The sequence below is a fragment of the Amblyomma mixtum genome, chromosome 3 (genome assembly GCF_055824585.1).
Source record: "Amblyomma mixtum isolate Tamu chromosome 3, ASM5582458v1, whole genome shotgun sequence".
NCBI classification, from domain to species: Eukaryota; Metazoa; Arthropoda; class Arachnida; order Ixodida; family Ixodidae; genus Amblyomma; species Amblyomma mixtum.
In genome coordinates this window covers 399,287,069-399,307,222 of record NC_143014.1, presented here as the reverse complement: position 1 = coordinate 399,307,222, position 20,154 = coordinate 399,287,069, and the positions used below count along the sequence as shown (strand labels likewise).

The window sequence follows — 20,154 nt, the reverse complement described above, 5'->3', positions numbered from 1 at the left end:
TATCAACAAGTGTGGGAGTCCATTGCCTTTGTTTCTGGGCGGGTTGTATACATTAAGGATGAAGAGATTTGAGTCTCCTTTTTGCCTTGGTACTATTTCAAGTAGGGTGTAATCTTCTTCCGAATCATTTATAAAATGTTGAATTGCGGTGATATTTCTATGCACCAGAGTGGCTGTGAAGGAGCCGGCTGCGTTACTAGTATCATAATGAGGTGGCAGATATGCTTTATAGCCTGGCAGTGTAGCCCTGCCGCTAGCTTCTTGCAATGCAATCACGTCTGGGGTTGGAACAGACGGTGCTTGTTGGATGTGGAGCTGCAAGTGGGCCCGCTTGCGGCGGAAGCCTCTGCAGTTCCATTGCCAAATTTCAAATTTTTGGCGTGGTGCCATGTTGGGTTATAGATGGTTGTGGCGTCGTGGACAGATCCAAGATGGGGGGTAGGCGGGCCTCGATAGTTGTAAGCCTGTCCATTATTTGCTGCATGCACGTGGCTATTTGGGATACCTGTCCCTCTAGTGTTGCAAAGCGAATATCTATCTCTGCAAATTTGGTAGTAACGAGGCCTTGGAAGGTTGCTTGTTCTGTTGATATAGCGCTAGTTCTCTCTGACAGAGTATTGATGTCTGCCCTGAGTTTGGTAGGCGCTTTCGACGGCTGCGGGGTGTCGGCTTCCGAAGCCTCGGCCTTTCTTTTGGATTCCTCGCCTTCTTTTGTAGGAAGCGGTCTTTTAGTTGCTATTCTGGCGTCTGTGTCCGCCGCGTTATGGGCCGAAGACTGGGACGCGGTGGAGGGAGTGTGGCAAATGGCGTCTGTTTCCATCGCATTATTGGTCGAAGCCTGGGACGCGGTGGGTGGCGTTCTAGCCGCAGTGGCATTCTGTACCTGATGCGCTTGTAACAGGCGTTTAATGTCAGCCAACTCTTTTTTAAGGCTGGCAATTTCTCTGTCTCGGGATTGTAGTTGGATCTGAAATTCCTTCTCTCGAGCGTCAATAGATTGGGAGGCCTCTGCTGGCCAGCTCACCTTTTTGTTGGAGCGGCTATCGCTGCGTCCGCGGCTCGAGCTTCGCTTGTCGTTCCCTGCAGGGTTCCCCAGGGACGGGAAGGAGCTGGAGTTGTTCCGGCTGTGGCTGCCTCCTTTTCCGGTAGCACCCTGTTCCTTCTTCCTGGGCCTGGATTGGTGTCCGTGTAGTGATGAGTCGTTGTCCCCTTGCTTGGGTGCCTGGTTGCCATGGGGCGTTCCTTGTTTGTTCTTGTTGATCAGCCGGAATTTGCAGTTCCGGCTGCCTGTGTTGTGGCCCCCGTTGCAGACGATGCAGACGGGTTGGCAGGTTGGCTGTTCTCCCTCAGGTGGAGGCGAGTGATTTTCTCCGCAGCGGCGGCAAAGGTTCGTTGTAGGTTTGTAGCAGACGTCGGCCCGGTGTCCTACCCTCCTGCAGTTGTAGCATACTTCATGTTGCTCCCTGAAGGGGTGGACCCGAAAGACGCCGCACTGATAGATAACTTGGCTGGGTAGCTTCTTTCCAAAAAACGTGATTTGTATTGTTCTGGACTGTCCGATCCTTCGGGCATCCACAACTTCTATTCCTTCGTTTCTGTTTCCGAAGCCTTGGCGAACCGTTTCGGGCGAGTCTCCCGCGTAGGCGTTGTAAATGACCCCTTTTACCGAGTCTTCGGGCGCCGCCACGTACGACGTAACGTTGTAGGTTTGACCTTGGAGGTTCAGTTTTTCAATCTTGGCGTATGCAGTCGCCCGTTGACGATCGGGCGTGCATAGCGTGAAGGTGTTGTTGGCCGTATTGACTCTGATAATGTCATATTTTGGCCATATTTCGCGCAGTTCGTAATTCGCGCGCCTGCAGTGAGCGCACAGCGATGCCGATCGAGCCGAGTCTCTCCGTGGCACACGTACCACGTGACATTCTCTGCCATTCCTCGGCTGGGGCATAGTGATGCTAAACTGTCGATAATACTATCGATACTATCTATAGTTCAGTCACTAACGAACTATCGATGGTAAAAAAGACTATAGACAGTACTAGCGATAACTACTATTTTCGTAGCACTACTATTTTAGTACTTTCGATAACTAGTATTTCCGATAGTAGTATCGATAGTACTATCGGTAGTACTTTCGATAGCTCTATGATAGTCCTGTCCATAACCTTATCGACACTAATTGCTATTAGAGTACTATCGATTGTATGAAATCAACCACGCGTACCCACTGCGTCCTAAACTTGGTTTCCCGAATGTGTGGTATGGAGGTGACGGTATGATTAACTAATAGGACTCGCCCGTTTTTGCGGCCTACGCGTCAACGACCTCTACAGGCGCTTCCTACGTAAGTTTCTGGATAAAATGTTAGCGTACGAATGTCCTACTTGCGAAACATGTGTGCGAAAAGCATTTCTGCAGCGGTTACATCAGCAAGACGACGTCTGCAGTGCACGATAGTGTTGTGAAAGTGAGCAGAACATGTGCTGTTTGTTCTTTCATCGGGTGCAGTTACAGGCATTTTTTCGAACTGTCCCAGTGCACGTTAAAGAACCACGGCTGGTCAAAATTTACCCGGAGACCTCCACTACGGCATCCCTCATAGCTTCAGTTTCTTTGGGACGTTAAGCCTCATGAGACCGTGAAACCTATCAGGTATCGCAAATGTTTTTATTACATCGCCTTCCAACAAATGCATAATATCAATATTGCTACTATCAACAGTCTTACCATCGGCAGTTTCGCTATCGATAGTCTTGCTGTCGATATCGGTACTGTCGCTAGTAATACTATCGATAGCAACACTATCGATAGTTTTTTTACACTATTAATCGGTTCAAAAAAACTATCGATACTATCGGTCAATTTTCCTATAGTTTTGCATCACTACAGGGGCAGAGAGGAGCGGTGAGTACCGTTACGTGGGCGGGGCAGGAAAAGTGACGGGGCTCAAGCGCTACGACTTGAGAGGCATCGCTCAGCGTTCACTGCAGGTGCGCGATTTTAGAATTCCGCCAGAAATGGCCAACTTTGGTGAGACACACCACCGCCTCTAATCACGTTGTCGAAATTCCATAAATTGTTGTCTATTGCTCACGCCCGTCTTTAAATCTCTAATACCAGTCAGACACCAACTCTAACCGTTTAAAAGTTAATTATTAGAAAGTACTGAACCATGCCTACTAGTAAGACAATTCAGTTTTTCTGCGCCCTCAAGCATTGCTTATACAAGGCCGCCAAAGCCATCTTTTACCTCAGAAAGCCTATTTTTGAAAGTTACTTGAAGTCGTCCCAGAAGCATCCAGTATATCAAAGCCAAGACAAGCTGAAAGGAGTGCGCTGTGTTCCAACGACAAAAAGTATGTTAACCCCAGCACAATACTCAAGGTGAGGACGACCATTAGATGGGCGCTTCATTCCACGTACTAGCATGGCAAAAAGTGTCCCACTTCTTGCCCTCTGAACAACCCTATCGCGACTCTTTCCCACCCCAGGCGACACCGGCTACTACTCTCCCGACGGCCGTATCTTCGTGTGTGGCCGGCAGAAGGAGCTCATCAAGTGCATGGACGAGCAGGTGGCGCCCGCCGAACTGGAGGAGCTGCTGGTCCCCGACCCGGAGGTGCGCCACGCGGTCGTCGTTGGGGTACCGCACCCGCACTTCGGGGAGGCCGCCCGGGCGTACGTTGTGCCCAGGCGACGCCTCCAGCCGGGAAGCCTCGAAGAGCAGGAGGAGGCCCGCAGGCTGCAGGAACTCGTGGCCGGTGAGGACGCTTACCCACTGTCGGTCCCACTGTGAGACGTACTTTGGGGACAGTTCAAACGTGAACGGAAAATGAGGTTTTGTTTCAGAGATTCTATACAAATGGTCAGGTTCGCTGAAAAACCTTGAAACGAAATATGACGTTTTCCGTGCTCTTCTTCAGTGTCGTGTCTTGTTCTGACCGTGGCGTCTGCGCTAGGCTGTTCACCCCTATTTCAGTTCTGCGCAAAACTATGGGCTATAGAAACTGAACTCGTGTCCGGAACCTTGGCGTATCCAATGTTTCGTCTGCCCCTGCGAAGTCTGAGCACCAAAATTTCCTTACTGGCCCATGACTCTCACATGCACAGTGGAGGTTCACACAAACTTACGAAATCACCACGTGAGGGTGCACATTTCTTTTTTTTACAAGCTCTTTGACATCCTGCTCCGCTCACTGTCGTGATAAACGTTGTTCAGATCAGTTTCCATGCCTTTATGCTGTTTTTCCTTACTGGCACTGTATTCCATGCAAACACTTCTTTTTGCTAACTTCTGCAGAGAGGTCTTTACATCAGTATTGCTCACCGTGAACGCCATTGGAAGCATGAACATCTGGTATTGAAATATCAAAACGTCGCATGCTTTGCCTGACTCACAAGAAAATACAGCCAGCTCAGCATGTCATTCTCAAAGAAACGGCACAGATACATGTCCTCGCTTCCTGCGCTATACTTATTTGACGTATCGCCGCAAATAATCTTCCTCCGTAGGCCACTGCGCCTTTTTTTCCGTAGAGCGTTCACAACCTCCAACAGTGAAGCGAAGGAAACTGCGAGCAAACATTTTATTTCCTAGAAGCCGACCATTTCTTGTAGGCGTAAATATGTTTAAATATTTATATAGCAGAAATATTTCGCAATTTACACTGCTTTTGTGCGCCAAAAAGCCATCTAGGTTAACTGTCGCATTATCCCCGAGTCCTACCCTCTTCCCTCCTAAACACACAACCTGGACTCGCACGTTCTATTTTCTCTCGACGTTATCTGCGGTTATGACCATCTTTCGCCATCAACACACATTTCAGCGTGCCCAAGAGTCAAAGGGGTATCACGCAACCTAAACAACTTCTTGTACAAAGCAGAAAACACACTGACGACAAAACAGACAGGGCCGGCGCTAGCTTTCAACTTTATTTCGGAAGAAGTCACATGAGAACTGTATAGAAATGGAGCAACCGCAATCTGTCACTGAGCATCCGCATAGAATGAAACGCGCAATGAAGATTTGCTAACGTGGAAGAGCAAAAACAGGTGCCATCTTTTGTGTTTTCATTGTCTTTTTTGCGCCATGTTTACGAGAAGCTCGAACCAACTAGCCCTAACCAAGCTTTTGTTGAATCTAAACAATATATGCGCATACTCTTACCTGCCCTGCAGGCTGAAGTTGCCAGGGGGAGCGTTCACTGTGTATGATAAGTTCTCTTCACTGTGTTAGTCATATAATAAGACATTTGCTGACAAGAACTCTTTTCTGTATTTCATTACGTAAGTCTATGCTGTAAAAAAAGAATGTCATGGCCTATCGTTCTCCTGATAGCACATGCATGCGCAAGTCCTTATAGGCCTGCTGTGGCAGAAAAACATTAAGGAAGAGCGTTTAATTCAGGGATCCGCATTATGCATATTTATCATCCATACAGATCTTAGTGCCCCATGTTCTCATTATCATATAAGAACTCATTTTTACCTTCCGCGTAGCCTCAGTGGTTATGGTGCTCGGCCACTGACTCGAAAGACATGGGTTCGGTCGCATTTTGATAGAGGCGAAATGCTCAAGGCCCATGTAATGTGCGATCTCAGTCCACATTACAGAACCCCAGCTGGTCGAAATTGTCCGAAGCCCTCCACTACGGTGTCCGTCATAGCCTGCGTCGCTTTAGGACGTTAGACCCCCAAAAACGAAATTATGCCAAACAACTCATTTCTGCTTTCATTTACGTGCCCGAAAGCAGCATTACATTAAAAACCCCTTCTGCTTTTATTAATGTCGCCAGTTATTTCTCCTAAAAACTGGATTTCATACCGAACTTCTTGTACAAAATGAATTAAAGCGTAATAAGCATACATATACATGTAATGTTTTCTTCCATTTATTTCTTCGCACTATATTAAAGGTACTGTTCACTGACTGATGGTGGTGTTATTTCTCAAGTAGGCTTTCCAGAAACTACCAAATACAAGTACTCCTCAACTAACGTTCTGCTGCCGAACAGCATATATCTCGAGATCTCATAACATAAAGAACTCTTGCATGTATGGCCTGAAATATTCTAGAGAAAAACAGCATGTCCGGGTTTCTCAACAGTTCATGGTTTGAAGCGTTTCGCTTTGTTTAGCTCGCTTCGCATGGGTTCCACCTTTAGATCTCTCGGTGATCATGGGTGAAAATGCGTGCTTGCTTTACGTCACTCTCATTTCATCCTCCCGTGTGCTTGACTCGATGTCTGTCTCTATCCTTTCAGCCCATTTGGCGTACCACAAACACCTGCACGGCGGCGTGGAGTTCCTGGACGAAATCCCCCACTCGCAAAACGGCAAAGACCTACGCAGTGCTCTGAGACAGAACTATATTCACCAGTACGGGTCCGCTACGGACAAAGATTGCGAAGCCTAAATCAACTTTTCGGATGCTTCCGACACAGTAACTAGAGGAAGTTGCGATATAAGCCAAAAGCTGAAAGCACTGCGGCTAGCTACGAATTCTTCATTTAGTGTGCTATTCAGAATAGATGTGTCAGGTTAATAGACACACCATGTTTCCAAACAGTAGCTCAAGTATTTAAGATGTGAAATAAACTTTCAGCACAAGCGTATTCGGTTGCACGAACAATGATTTTTAGTTATCCTCGAAATAAAATGTACATCCTTATGACGTGGTATTGTACGCAATGCTTTTTTATATTTCGCCTTCGCACCAGCAGACAGCATTCCAAGAAAATCTCAACAACCGGTTTTAGTTAGAGCATCTCCCACGAAGAGCCACATGACAATGAAAATCCAGGATTACGGCGAGAATTTCAATTATTTGGTAGGCACCGCCGATTTTCTATGGCCATCATAACTGGTTGGTGAGAGCGCAAGGTGCATTCTACAATGCACTTTGCATAGTGTAGGAAGGGTAAGCCGTAAATATCAATACATTCTCCCAGCATCTCACCCCACTTAGTAGTTTTGCCTCAAATAAAGTATCCCGACTAAGGCAGTGTTCGCTACGTGCGGCAGGCAAATGGCGGTGGCTGGTGATGTACAGCAAAACCTGGCTTGGCTATTTCACTGTCTAACTGTGCCGTAAGTACATTCTCGACCATTACTGGGCATCAAAGTTTCTACTTGCTTATCATTTGATGCGAAATAGATCACTGGCCTAATATTATATCTAGAAAGCAGCCATACTACTCGTCGTGACAAGATCTATGCACTTCTGATTTTATGAAGCCTTAATGGTTACTTGCCATAAAGCCACTTCCCGCGGGCAGCTCAGTCTACCTCAGAATGAAGATGTTACGACGAGTGTCTAGGATGCAAACCTTAATGAAACGAATCATACCCACTATAGATAGTACTCGCAGCGCTGGTTATAGCAAAACCACACTTCGTGCTTTAAAACTGCTTCCTCCCGTTTAGACGGCGACTACAAGCAAACGGGACGGGGGCATAGCTGCTAGTTATTATCGCGATCATTTTAGACAAGAATGAATCTATCAGGCTTGCTATCTGACCCGCAATAACAACGCTGGCGGAGTCCTTCTTTGTGCTTTCAAGCGATGTTGTTTGAGTTGGCCTGCACTGGCTTCGATTAGTGCACAATAACCAGCCCTCAGCAGTTGTGGACTTTTTGCAGTCGCATTCTAGCTCACTGCATAATTTTTGTCTTTCTTTCCTCTCTTTATTTCATGTATGAGATCGATACAGGCCCTTACCTCCAACAAAAAATCAATGACGCGACACTGAATTCTTTAAAAGCACCTGACCATCTAATTGTGCGTTAAATTAAAAGGGTATAGTACCATGAATTCTTCTCACCTGAGCGCCAAAACTGCGTCAAAATGCAGACGCTTTGGCAGAAATGTGAAGTTGTGCAAAAGGATTATTAAACTGGTCTAAAATAATGAAAGGGGCAACTGATGCTGCAGAAGAATTTACGAACATTACGTTGGGCCTGTTATGAGCTTTCCACTAGCTTTGTCTGGATGAAAGCTTGGTCCACCCGAACGAGTCCACTCGAGCGGATATCGTGGCCGGCAGCTCCAGTTTTGCCTCGGTCTGTTTTGCGGTACCGACTTTCCCCCGTCGGCTGGCCATCATGGCAGGCACAATCGCTTGCTTTATCGCGAGTCTAAATTGCAGGACAGAAACTTGTTCCTCGGTGCAGGTGCGTGCAAGGATATCTATGAAATGCATACCGTCATGTTTGGAATCCAGAAATTGGGTGGCGTAGACGACACATCGAGGAACGTATTTCTCCTACTTTTAAGGTCGCATGCAGGTTACATTACTCAGCGCGACGAGCCCGTTCAAGCGGTCTTTTAAAGCCAGCACGGGTATCAGATGAGCGATATACGAACAGTGTGCAAGGAAAGACAGCAGCTGTTTCTTGTCCTTTCGAAAGCAGGTGCATTTATCAGTGCCGATACTTTTTCCAAGGATGCGAAAACTCCATCGGCGTCGATGACGTGACGCCTGTGACCAGAGTTTCATCAAGACAGCAACTTCCTCCTTCCAACCATTTCAGCGTGTAGTTCATGAATATGAAATATACTTCAAGCGGTAGAAATGAGGATAGCCACGGTTCATGCTGTACAAGTTCTTGTGCGTGTTTAACGTCAGTGATACTGGGAGCTGTCTGCATAGCGACCTGCTAGTAGGCCCCAATGAGGTCGACTTTTGATAAATTCCTTGTCTCCCGCAAGCGCTGCTAGAAGGTCATCTAGCAGAGGTAGCGTGTAGCGGCCTATTTGGACAGGGATTGAAAGTAGTTTTGTGAAGTCCTCACAGCCGATGACTTCCATCCCCGTTTACCGCCGGTACCAAGGGCGTGCCTAGTCACTTGTAGAAATAGGCGTTACGATGCCGAGCTTCTCCATTCTTGTAAGTTCAGCTCCCTCTCCACCTTGTAGAGCGAATGGAACGCTTCTTGGCTTTGCAACCCTCCGCTGCAGCCCTTCATGAAGGACAAGAACGGTCCGCTATTCGGCGATGGTACCTAAGCCATCCTTGAAGAGCTTGGAGTGGCTTTCGAGCACGGCTCCAACTTTAGTTCCTAGTGATTTAGCATGCCTCGAAAAGATCCAAACTGCTTTTAAAAAAACGTGTTCTTTAAATCCAGCCGAATATTTTGAAACCATTCTCTGCGCAGAATTGCTGGTGATGTAGCATCCACAACGTACAGGGGAAGCTCCGCGGTGTGGTCGTTGTGGTTCCCGACGCCTTTCGCTAGACAGTTCCGTTTCCCTAGAGCTCCAATTTATGTGCGCAGTTTCGAATCAAGCTGGCTGAAGTTTCTCACGGGGAAAAGATTCTTAGCTTCGCGCCACGAGTTGACTGATACTGCTGCGCCGGTGCCTAGCTCTATCGTCAACGGACGCTTTCGACGTTCAGGGGCACCGTAAATGGGACTACATTAACACTTGCAGTGGGACAGAGGATTTGAATTACACCAACGCAAGCCTCTTCATTCGTTTACGAGGCTTTGTCTCCCTACCTGTCTTTCCTTTGCGGCTGGCACGTTCAGTGTGCCCTTTGCGCTTAAAATCCTGGACCTGCCCCTCCCTGCGCGCCTTCCGGCAGAAACACATGCTTCGGTGCGGACCGCCCCAAGGCCGACCGCAGGATGTAGACTACTGGATGCTCGGGGAGCACAACCGCACCTTGCTGCACTCCCTTCGGAGATCCAGCATGTATCTTTATTTGTAAACTGCTACTTCAAGCCAGAATGAACAATGTCGCTAAAAGAAAAGAAAGGCAATGAGGACGAATCCCTTGCACCTGCAGCAGCGCCACGTGCAAGAGTGCCTTTATCAATGTGATTTTAATGCGAGAGAATTAAAGGCCCCGTTCTCCAGGTAATCCGGCGTCGGCGTTGTAGGCGTGGATGTTGTGAGCGAAAAATCACCAGCATGCCTCTGGCAGGTGATCCCCGGAGAGGAACCTAGGAAGCCGGTGGACCACTTAGGTCACATGACCTTGCGGCCTCATTACAACCTGCCCACCGCATAGCAAGCAAACTCCCCACCGTGTCACGTGGCGGTTGAAATAATTATTGGTCGCTCGGGAAGAGAACCTCGGCCGCACAACGCTACTGCTGGCAGCGTCTGCCATCGCAAGGCAGTGGCGCATCGCTTAACCGCTGCACCACAGCGCAAGGAGGGGTATGAGGACACCCAACGATCTATGAATGTAAAGTAAAGATTGACCGTCTGCATATATAGGAATCAACCCATTACGTACTCACGCCATAGCCATAAGGGGGAGGTCATTTGTTCCCCCCCCCCCTATTTTTTCTACGCGATCGTCACTGCAGTCGGATTTCTTGTCTAAAAAAATGACTTCTTCCAGGTGCAGCAAAGTCATATGTCGCTCTGAATATCGTTACAAGAAGGGCATGTCGCCACACCGTCGGCATTCTGCAAGATCCAGAATGCAGATGCAAAGAAAGCTCAAGGATATCCTCGTACTGCCTTGGAACGAGTCCTCGGTGTAAAAAAACTCGCAGGACGATTACGATTTTTAACAGCAATAGTCTAGCGTTAGCATAGCATGAGCATTGACAGGTCGCTCTCGGGAAGAGCCAACGAGACTATCGGCTGCTGGTCAGAGCTATGGCAGAGAGATTGTTTTTGAACCACAACCGACCGCATACCGAGCGTCTGTACCCGAACGGGTTGTCCAGGAGCTGTTTGGTTAGCGGTTTGGTTTAAATCTCTGCCTTTATTTCTGCCTTGGCTTGCAGTATCTGATCCCTGGAATCTGCCTCACAGGTTCCAACTGCAGAGGTCTGGCGTCAATGTTGATTCGCCTGTATTGCCGCGGCTGGAACTGGGGGTCTTCGCGTCTTGGTCAATTTGCTTCTGTTTCTGCGGGCCAAGTCGATCAGTCTTCTGGCTTACTTCGCTTTGCCGCTGAGTCCATGGCACGTAGGCAGGATTGTCTGGGCGAACAAGGCGTTTTCGCTCCCTATTTTGATTTGCCGGAATGATTTCAGGTCTGAAGGTCCTGCTTCGTGCGTGACATTTCAGCAACAGTCATCAGAGGCGCTCAAGTAAGGTGGCTTGTTGGGCGAGTTGGACGGTGTTCATCGCCGAAACGTTTGGACTCCACTGAATACCATCTAGCATAAGGTCATTCCGTGCAGACTATCAGCAGTCTGCGCGTTTCCATGCCAGCTGCGTCCGCTTTGGTGTGGGTGCAGCCACCGGCGCTATAATGAAGAAAAAGGTAAGAAGAGAAAAGGTTGTAAAAGCTTGCTCAACTAACGCCCCAGTCAGAAATGCTAAATCCCCACCATTCAGCGTTTTCGAAAGTGCTCGTAAACGCTACTTGGCAGCATGCGTAATCAGTTCAGCCTCCAATATGTTCCATTCGCGGAATTTTCAAGAAATTTTAGAGGTATAATTTAGCGACAAAGCAACTTTACGGTGTTTCATATCATTTTAATAATAATATCATATTAATATCATTTGACTTAGGGAACTATGTATAGGCCACGGCATGGAGCATAACAATTTCTAAATCTGCTTCTTCCAAAAGCTTTTACCTTTAAGGAGTTTAACGTAGAAGCAATCATAAGAGTGCCGCGAACGGTGACGATGGCCACACCTGTAAAGATTTTACTCCGCATCAACATCCCGGCGGCCGTACTGAGAAAAGACGAAACGCCATAACTACCGGCCGTGTCCTTTGAGATGCCCGTGACCGTTAAAGCGGAATAATGTAAAAAAAAATTACGAGTAACTTTAGCGGCTAAAGTGGTGAAAGGCGAAAGCCTGAGTGCTGCGTTCTGCTACGCGATTGTTACCTTCACTTTCTGTTAGTGCATTAATTAACTTCCAATTAATGACGCTTAATCTTTGCCTTTAGGATTGGAATGCGACAGCGTGTTGTAGCGCTGCCAGGGAGTCCACGGAACGCCGCCACCCGTTCGGCGCGATGCGTTGCCCTTTGAACGCAACGTTTTTTGAGGAAAGGAAATGGGGCTGTAATTCTCTGTCATCTCGGTGGACACCTGAGCCGCACCGTACAGGAAGAGAGGAAGTGTGAGCGAAAGAAGAAAGAGGGCCGTAATGAAGAAAATGAAAATTGTATTTGAGGAAAGGAAGTTGCGCAGTGTTGGAGTTGAGGGTTCAGGACAGGAGTGCCGCTGAGCGAAGAGGTAGATGGCGAAAGGAGAATAGGTTTATTTACATTTTACATTGGTGGTTAGAAGCGAGACGATTCTGCCGCATCCGTTGTCGAGTTTTATATCCTTCTTGTTCCCTAAAGTCCCTAGGTTGAGGACGCCCTTGCCGGAGTGGGAGGGGCCTAGAGCTTTCACCTGTGCGCACACACACGACACTGCACTCATGGTCACGCCCCCTTCACATGTGGAGTCTGAGGGAAAGAAGGTTGTCGTCGAGGTAGCGTTGACGGCGGTAGGTGATGGCCTCCGGCCAGCCGAAGGTTTCTGCGGGTCACCGACATCTGTTGATCATCAAATGCCACCCGCCGCTCGAGGCCAGACGCGAGGTCACGAAAACGCCGAAAGTGGTTCCTCGTGCTTGGGTCGGAGATGAGGCCCGCCAGCTTGTAGCGGTGCTTGGGCACGCCAAAGAGCAACCGGAGACGAGGCCCTTTGTTCCCTGGCACGGTCACGGCAAATGGGGAAGATAACGTTCGTCTCCCCGAGGCGGCGGCGGCGTTCTACACGTGCAGGCACTTTGTGAAGGGGGTCTGGTTTTGTTCCTGCACTCCAACCGGGCAAACTCCGTAATTGAAGTCAGCTGGCACCTGGGTCCTCTCGGTGCGTGCGGTCCATGGCGGCAGGCCCGAAAGCAATCACCCTCAAGTCGCTAGCAGCCATACACAGTAGAAACAGGCGTGCTGGCGGCCACCCGGCGAGACTTGTTGTCGTCGTTCCTAATAACTCCTCCGCGGCCAGGAAAATCTCGATCGGCCAGTGGTAGCAATCCCTTGCCGAGGCGAGATTGGCTTGACTTGGGAATGGGAAGTCCTGCTCTTTTCTGCGAACACCAAATAAATCCCCCCCAAACCTCTCACAATGGCAAACAGCGGCCGTTCCGGCCCCAGCAACAAAGCCCCACACGACGCGCAAGCACTCACTCTGCCCATGACCCACCAGGCTTATCACAACAAACATGGCAACCTAACAAATTTTTGATTCCAAGTGATTTCGCCATTAAGTGATAGCATCATTGACCCTTGGGCAACAACCAAGTCAGAGCCGTGCATGAAATGGAAAGAGTAAACATACATAGAAAAAACATACATAGGTCCGCTAGTAATACCCAGATACTTATAAAAACTGGAGGACCTTCTTTTACTTTGGCCCTTCAGAATAGCCTGCTTAACCCATCGGCATTGCCATTCATTTTTCCTCTCTTATACCTCACAGAGAAGTTGTATTCCTGAAGGATGAGGCTCCACCGCAGCAAGCGTCCGTTCTTTTGAGACATCTGCCGCAGCCACGTGAGTGTGCAGTGATCCGTCTCAAAAACGAATTTCGACCCGTATATGTAGCATGACAATTTTTGTGCTGCCCAGACTAAGCATGCGCATTCCTTTTCTGAGGCGCTGTAAGCTTCCTCCCGCAGCGTCAGTTTCCGGCTTGCGTACAGGATGGGATGCTCTTCATTGTCTTTCCCGACCTGACTCAATACAACACCCATCCCCCTATCACTAGCGTCGCACTGAACTACAAACTCTTTAGTGTAGTCAGGCGTCCGTAGTACGGGCCGTGAAATGAGCACTTTTTTAGCTCCTGAAAGGCGCTCTCTTTCGGCTCATCCCAAAAAACCTTTTCGGGCTCTCCCTTCCGCAGTGCATCTGTAAGTGCGCTTGCTCGTTGAGAATAGCGAGGAATGTACCTCTGATAATACCCAGCCAGCCCCAGAAAAGAGCGGATGTCTTTCTTTGTCCGAGGCGTTGGAAAGTCAGCTATGGGCTTAATTTTTAGTTCTGAAGGCTGCCGCGTTCCTCGTCCTACAATGTGTCCAAGGTAGGTCACTTGGGAACAACAAAAACTGCATTTCTCAGCCTTCAGTGTAAGGCCAGCGTCCCGCAACCTGGCCAACACGCTCCTCAGGTGCGAGATATGCTCCTCCCAGCTGTCGGAAAATATCGCTACATCGTCTAAGTATGGGACCGCAAAGCTTTCCATGTCTTTAAGCACAATATCCATCAATTTCGAGAAGCTATACGGCGCGTTCTTGAGGCCAAGACTTAAAACGAGAGGTCTGAAAGTCCCAATCGGCGAAATGAAGGCGGCGTAGCGGCTCGAGGCATCTGAGAGAGGGACCTGCCAATATTCCCTCACAAGATCCAACGTAGAGATGAACTGGGCCCCACTTACGCGCTCCACTCTCTCCTCAATATTAGGAATCGGATAGAGCTGGTCTCTGGTGATTCCATTCAGTTTTCTATAGTCCACGCATGGACGAGGCTCTTTACCTGGTACTTCAACGAGGATCATGGGGGAAGTGTAATCACTTTCAGTTGGTTCGATGACCCCGATCTCAAGCATTCGCTTAATTTCTGCCTCCATGATCTGACGTTGACGTGGTGATATTCGATAAGGTTTTCACCTGATTGGTTCAGTGGAGGTAAGCTCGATCTCATGAGTTATCAGGTCCGTTTTTCCTGGTCGACTGCTAAACATTCCCTTGAATTCACTTAAAAGTCCCTTAAGGTCATTTAGCTGCCCCTCTTTTAGCACATCGGTCCTCGCGGAACGCGCAAGAATCTCCTCGACGCCACATTCCGCATCGCTGTCTTTCCCTATCTCAGGTAGATCAGCATGTACTTCGTCGGGCATGTTTAACATCATATTTACAACCTCCTCCCTTCCTACATAAGGTTTCATCAAATTACAGTGATAGATGGTGACCTCATTTCTCTTTCCGGGCTTTTTCAGGGCGTAGTTGGTTTCCGACAGCCTGTGCTGAACTTCCACCGGCCCCTCCCACTGCACTTCCATCTTGTTTTTCCTGGATGGTCGCAAAATCATGACCTTATCGCCCGCCTGAAATGTTCGTTGCCTTGCATTTCGGTCATAATATAGCTTTGCCCCCTGCTGCGCCGTTTTCAGGTTTTCTTCTACGAGAGCACGCGTAGAACAAAGTCGGTCGAGCAATTCCAACACGTAACTCACGACTGTTTGGCTTTCGCTCGTTCCCTCCCAGAATTCTCGCAAAATCCGGAGAGGAGAACGTAGGGCTCTCCCATACACAAGTTCAGCGGGTGTGAACCCGGTCGCCTCATGGGGAACTGTTCTAAGCGCGAACAGCGTTGCCGGCAAACAGCTCTCCCAGTCTGTTTTCCGTTCATAGCACAACGCGCGCAGGACCCTTTTGAGCACGGAGTGCATTTTTTCGACACTGTTCGACTGGGGATGGTATACCGAACTGTGTATAAGCTTGATACCGCACCTCTTTAAAAAGGTGGTCGTTAAGGCGCTGGTGAACACGGTTCCCTGGTCAGCCTGAATTTCCGCGGGAAAACCGATTCGTGCAAAGGTACTGAGCAAAGCGTCCACTATTTCGGAAGAGCTTTGTTCTTTGAGGGGGACTGCTTCGGGAAATTTTGCTGCTGGACACAGCATAGTAAGGATATACTTGTATCCTGATTTCGTTTGGGGTAGGGGCCCTACCGTGTCGATTACTAACCGCCGAAATGGTTCAGTGATCAGTGGAACCAATTTCAGTGGAGCTTTCCATTTGTCCCCTGGTTTCCCGACTCGTTGACATGCGTCACACGACTTCACGTACTTCTCAACGTCTTTGAAGCACCCTGGCCAGTAGCACTCCATTAAAAGTCGCTCTTTCGTTTTTTTGATCCCCAAGTGTCCCGACCAGCTGTTCCCATGACACAAACTCAGAAGGTCAGCCCGGTATTTTTCGGGAATTACTAGCTGATCAAAAGTCCTGCCTTTGCGATCTCGGTAGTGCCTGTAAAGCAGTCCACCTTTCTCGAGTAACGTGATGTTACGCCTAGCCACGCCCTCTTCCGCGTTAGCATGCAGGCGCCCCAAACTAGGATCGCTCTTTTGCTCTGCCTTTAGCATCTCTCTGTCAACTTCCAACAGCCGCTCAAAGCCGCGCGAAGTAGGAGACAATACCGACGCCCCGGCGGACTCTGTTTCCTGCGGTTCCCTTCGCGCTGCAGCTGCGCTTATGTTGCCCGATCTAGGGACAACCTCGTCCACTTGTTCAGCCATTAACCTTGGCTCCTCGATTTCAGGTTGTGCTCCGATTTCCCCCTCGCTCTGTCCCAGGTCCTGTGTTAACTGAGCTGCGAGCTGGAGGGTTTTCGAGCGCGTTAGTGCCTGTACCCTTCCTTCTCCAAAGAGCTGTCCTCTCTCACGCAACAGTCGGTCAGACCGATTTGAGAACAGATAAGGATATTCCAGCGGAAGAGTACTTGAGACGGCTGCCTCCGTCACCAGTTTCCCAAACGGACCTGAAATCTCAACCCTTGCCATAGGCAAGCAAACACTGTGCTCCTCCAACACCTGTTTAATCCACGTTACTTCTCCCGTGAAATCTTCAGGCGCAACATAGGATGGGTGCACTACATCCATCGTAGCCGCGCTATCCCTGAGCACTTTACACGGCTTGCCGTTTACCTCTAACTCATGAAGGTAGGGGCGAAGAAGTTCAAGGTTTTCATCGCTACCGTTTATGTAGGAAAACACCACTCGCGGGTTTCTACATCTCGCGGCGATATGCCCTGGTTCTTGGCAGTTGTAGCACCGCAACGGTTGCCTGGCCTCAAACTCCCTTTTCCGCGCCTTTTCTACCCCATCGTCCTTCGTTTGACTACCGCTCTTCTCTGGGGCCTTTTCGGCAACCTTTCTCTGCGTTGCACCCTGCCCCGCGTTTCCATTTAGAGCCGGCCTTCTTGAGGAAAAATACTTTCTCGAGGTACTTCCTTTGTCCGACTGCCCTTCCTCCGCACTCGCCTTTCTCCGTATCGAGAATTCGTCTGCGAGTTGAGCTGCTCGCTCAACAGTCTCTACCTTTTCCTTGTCCTGCACCCAGAATTTTACGGATGGCGGGATGCTGCGGAAAAACTGTTCCAAGCAGACGCACTCGACCACCTTGTCCTTACTTTCGTACACGCCTGCCCCCTTGAGCCACTCCACTAAATAGCTTTTCAATGTGTACGCAAACTCCGCATAATCCTCGCTGCTTTTTTTGTTGCTTCCCTAAAGCGCTGCCGAAACGCCTCCTCTGAAAGGCGGTATTTCTTCAGTAGAGCCGATTTCACTTTTTCATAGCTGTCCGCATCCTGTTCGCTTAGCCTGGCGATCACATTAGCCGCCTCGCAAGGTAAAAGGCCTAGCAGGCGCTGTGACCACAAGTTCTCGGCGATTTTGCTCTTTTGGCAAGCCCTTTCATAGTTAACTAGGTACAGACCGATGTCTTCACCCATTTTGTAGGGATACATCCAATTGTCTGTACGGTGAAGTTCCACCCTGTTTAATCGATCAACAATGCCTGCTCCCCCATTTTGAGCTGCCAGACGCTGGCTTTCGATTTGGAGCTCCATCATTTTCAGCTGTCTCTGTTCTGCGGCTTCCTTTTCTTTTTTTTCATCCTCTGATTTCTTTTTTTCTGCGGCTTCCTTTTCTTTTTTTTGATCCTCTGATTTCTTTTTTTCTGCTTGTTGCCTTTCTACCTCTTTTTTGACCATTTCCCACGCAATTTGGATATCTTCTTCGTCCGCCTCACAATTTTTGATTGTTTTTATGATTTCTACTTTCTTCATTCCTTCCTCCACTTCCAATCCCAACTCTTCACACAACAGCAGCAGCTCGTCCTTGACTACCTTCCTGAGGTCCATGATCGCTGCCCTAAATGGTGGCCCTGTCTGCTCACTAATGGTTCTGTGCAAACTACCACTGTGCTACAGACACCCGATTACCAGCAGTTCAAACTTTTAACCCAGAGTTTAAAGCCTGGTGAATCTTAGAGCAAAGACAAAGCGCTCACCCATACACGCAGAGCGATGTCACCCGGTCCATCCCAAGCGCTGCCAGCCAGTTGTTGGAGTTGAGGGTTCAGGACAGGAGTGCCGCTGAGCGAAGAGGTAGATGGCGAAAGGAGAATAGGTTTATTTACATTTTACATTGGTGGTTAGAAGCGAGACGATTCTGCCGCATCCGTTGTCGAGTTTTATATCCTTCTTGTTCCCTAAAGTCCCTAGGTTGAGGACGCCCTTGCCGGAGTGGGAGGGGCCTAGAGCTTTCACCTGTGCGCACACACACGACACTGCACTCATGGTCACGCCCCCTTCACATGTGGAGTCTGAGGGAAAGAAGGTTGTCGTCGAGGTAGCGTTGACGGCGGTAGGTGATGGCCTCCGGCCAGCCGAAGGTTTCTGCGGGTCACCGACATCTGTTGATCATCAAATGCCACCCGCCGCTCGAGGCCAGACGCGAGGTCACGAAAACGCCGAAAGTGGTTCCTCGTGCTTGGGTCGGAGATGAGGCCCGCCAGCTTGTCGCGGTGCTTGGGCACGCCAAAGAGCAACCGGAGACGAGGCCCTTTGTTCCCTGGCACGGTCACGGCAAATGGGGAAGATAACGTTCTTCTCCCCGAGGCGGCGGCGGCGTTCTACACGTGCAGGCACTTTGTGAAGGGGGTCTGGTTTTGTTCCTGCACTCCAACCGGGCAAACTCCGTAATTGAAGTCAGCTGGCACCTGGGTCCTCTCGGTGCGTGCGGTCCATGGCGGCAGGCCCGAAAGCAATCACCCTCAAGTCGCTAGCAGCCATACACAGTAGAAACAGGCGTGCTGGCGGCCACCCGGCGAGACTTGTTGTCGTCGTTCCTAATAGCAGTAACTGCCTCACATATTGCGGTGGACACCCGTCAAAATTCGCGCGCGGTGATGTCACGACAATTTGGACCAATCTGAAACGCGGACAAATACGCCTTTGTCGTCGGTAAATTGTTTTTTGAGGAAAGGAAATGTAACTGTCTCTCATATCTTGGACACCTAAACCTCGCCGTAACGGGAAGGGAGGAAGATGGGAGTGAATGAAGACACCGTATTCACCAGAACCACCTTTGTTCATTCCAAACCATCGAGCTGGCATGGCGGAGTGGTAGCGTGCTCGACTCGCACTCCGGAGGCCGGGGTTCGATTCCCAAGCTCGGCCAATTTCCTACTCGGTTTTATTTATTTATCTGGTCTGAGTAGAAAGGTTAATTAGACTAATTCGTTAAGTAAGCAATTAACTAAACTCAGTCAAACTTACTTGGAGCATCACTATACGATCCCTTTAATTGGTTGCATGGTCAGTAGCCAAAGTGCAATTGGCCCCGTTTAAAATTCGCGCACTGTGACGTCACGACCGTTTCGACCAATTGAAAAGCGTGACATTTCTGTCGACAGCTCCTGCTTACAACGATGAGGCATAAAGGCTTCCGCCTTAATAGAACTTGGCCTGTATCGATAGGGTACCGCGTTCTTATCACCAAGTGACCACTGACACCGAAAACGGAGCATTTATAAGGTAAAAAAGACCAAGAAACGAAATACAGGTTTTGCCATCATCCGATGATTTCGCAAGTAAAATATTTGTGTCAACGCCGTTTTTTTTTTTTGTGTGTGTATGTGAATCCCAAAGGCTACGCGCTACATTTTCATTCACTTTAAAGCGGGGCAACATGTCCTTTTCGATCAAGACGTCACGAGTTTAAATCGAATGACTGGAAGATTTGCAATCCAAATTTCTCTCCCATAAATGCGACGCACAAACAAAAACAAAAACTTTTTGCAGCCGCACAGACGTCAACAGACCAAGAAAGAGACACAGAGAATTATTTTTGCTGAGGGCCAGAATTGGGTGTAGTTGTATTCAGAGCTCCTTTAAAGACCTCAGGTAATCGACATCAACTCTGAGCCCATCACTACGGTGTGGAGGGCAACCAGCGAGCAAGCGAGCGAGCGGCCGACTTAATGATCAAATAAACTATCCAGCGAGCGAAGCAACTAACCTATTTAAGCGCTGATGTAATTCACGTAAGGCAGTGACGAGGCGGCGACATCTGCAGTCATATCACAATTAAGCACTATTTCACTGAAACACCTATCCGCGCGAGTGAGGTGTCGCGGACTAAGTATTTAGCCGCTT

General features: G+C 48.9%; 1 protein-coding gene and 1 pseudogene across 1 annotated transcript in view; one reads left to right on the top strand and one right to left on the bottom strand.

The window, feature by feature from the left end:
* Positions 1–6,584, top strand: part of LOC149357328 (luciferin 4-monooxygenase-like) — a 96,600-nt gene extending 90,016 nt beyond the window's left edge. Inside the window, exons 9-10 of the mRNA XM_089577909.1 lie at positions 3,492–3,761; positions 6,264–6,584. Of these exons, the coding sequence (XP_089434035.1) occupies positions 3,492–3,761; positions 6,264–6,415 (422 nt within the window). The 3' untranslated portion in view covers positions 6,416–6,584. The remainder of the gene's footprint in view (positions 1–3,491; positions 3,762–6,263) is intronic.
* Positions 6,585–11,139: 4,555 nt separating this feature from the next.
* LOC149357327 (uncharacterized) lies at positions 11,140–18,293 on the bottom strand (annotated as a pseudogene).
* Between the last annotated feature and the right edge of the window lie 1,861 nt (positions 18,294–20,154).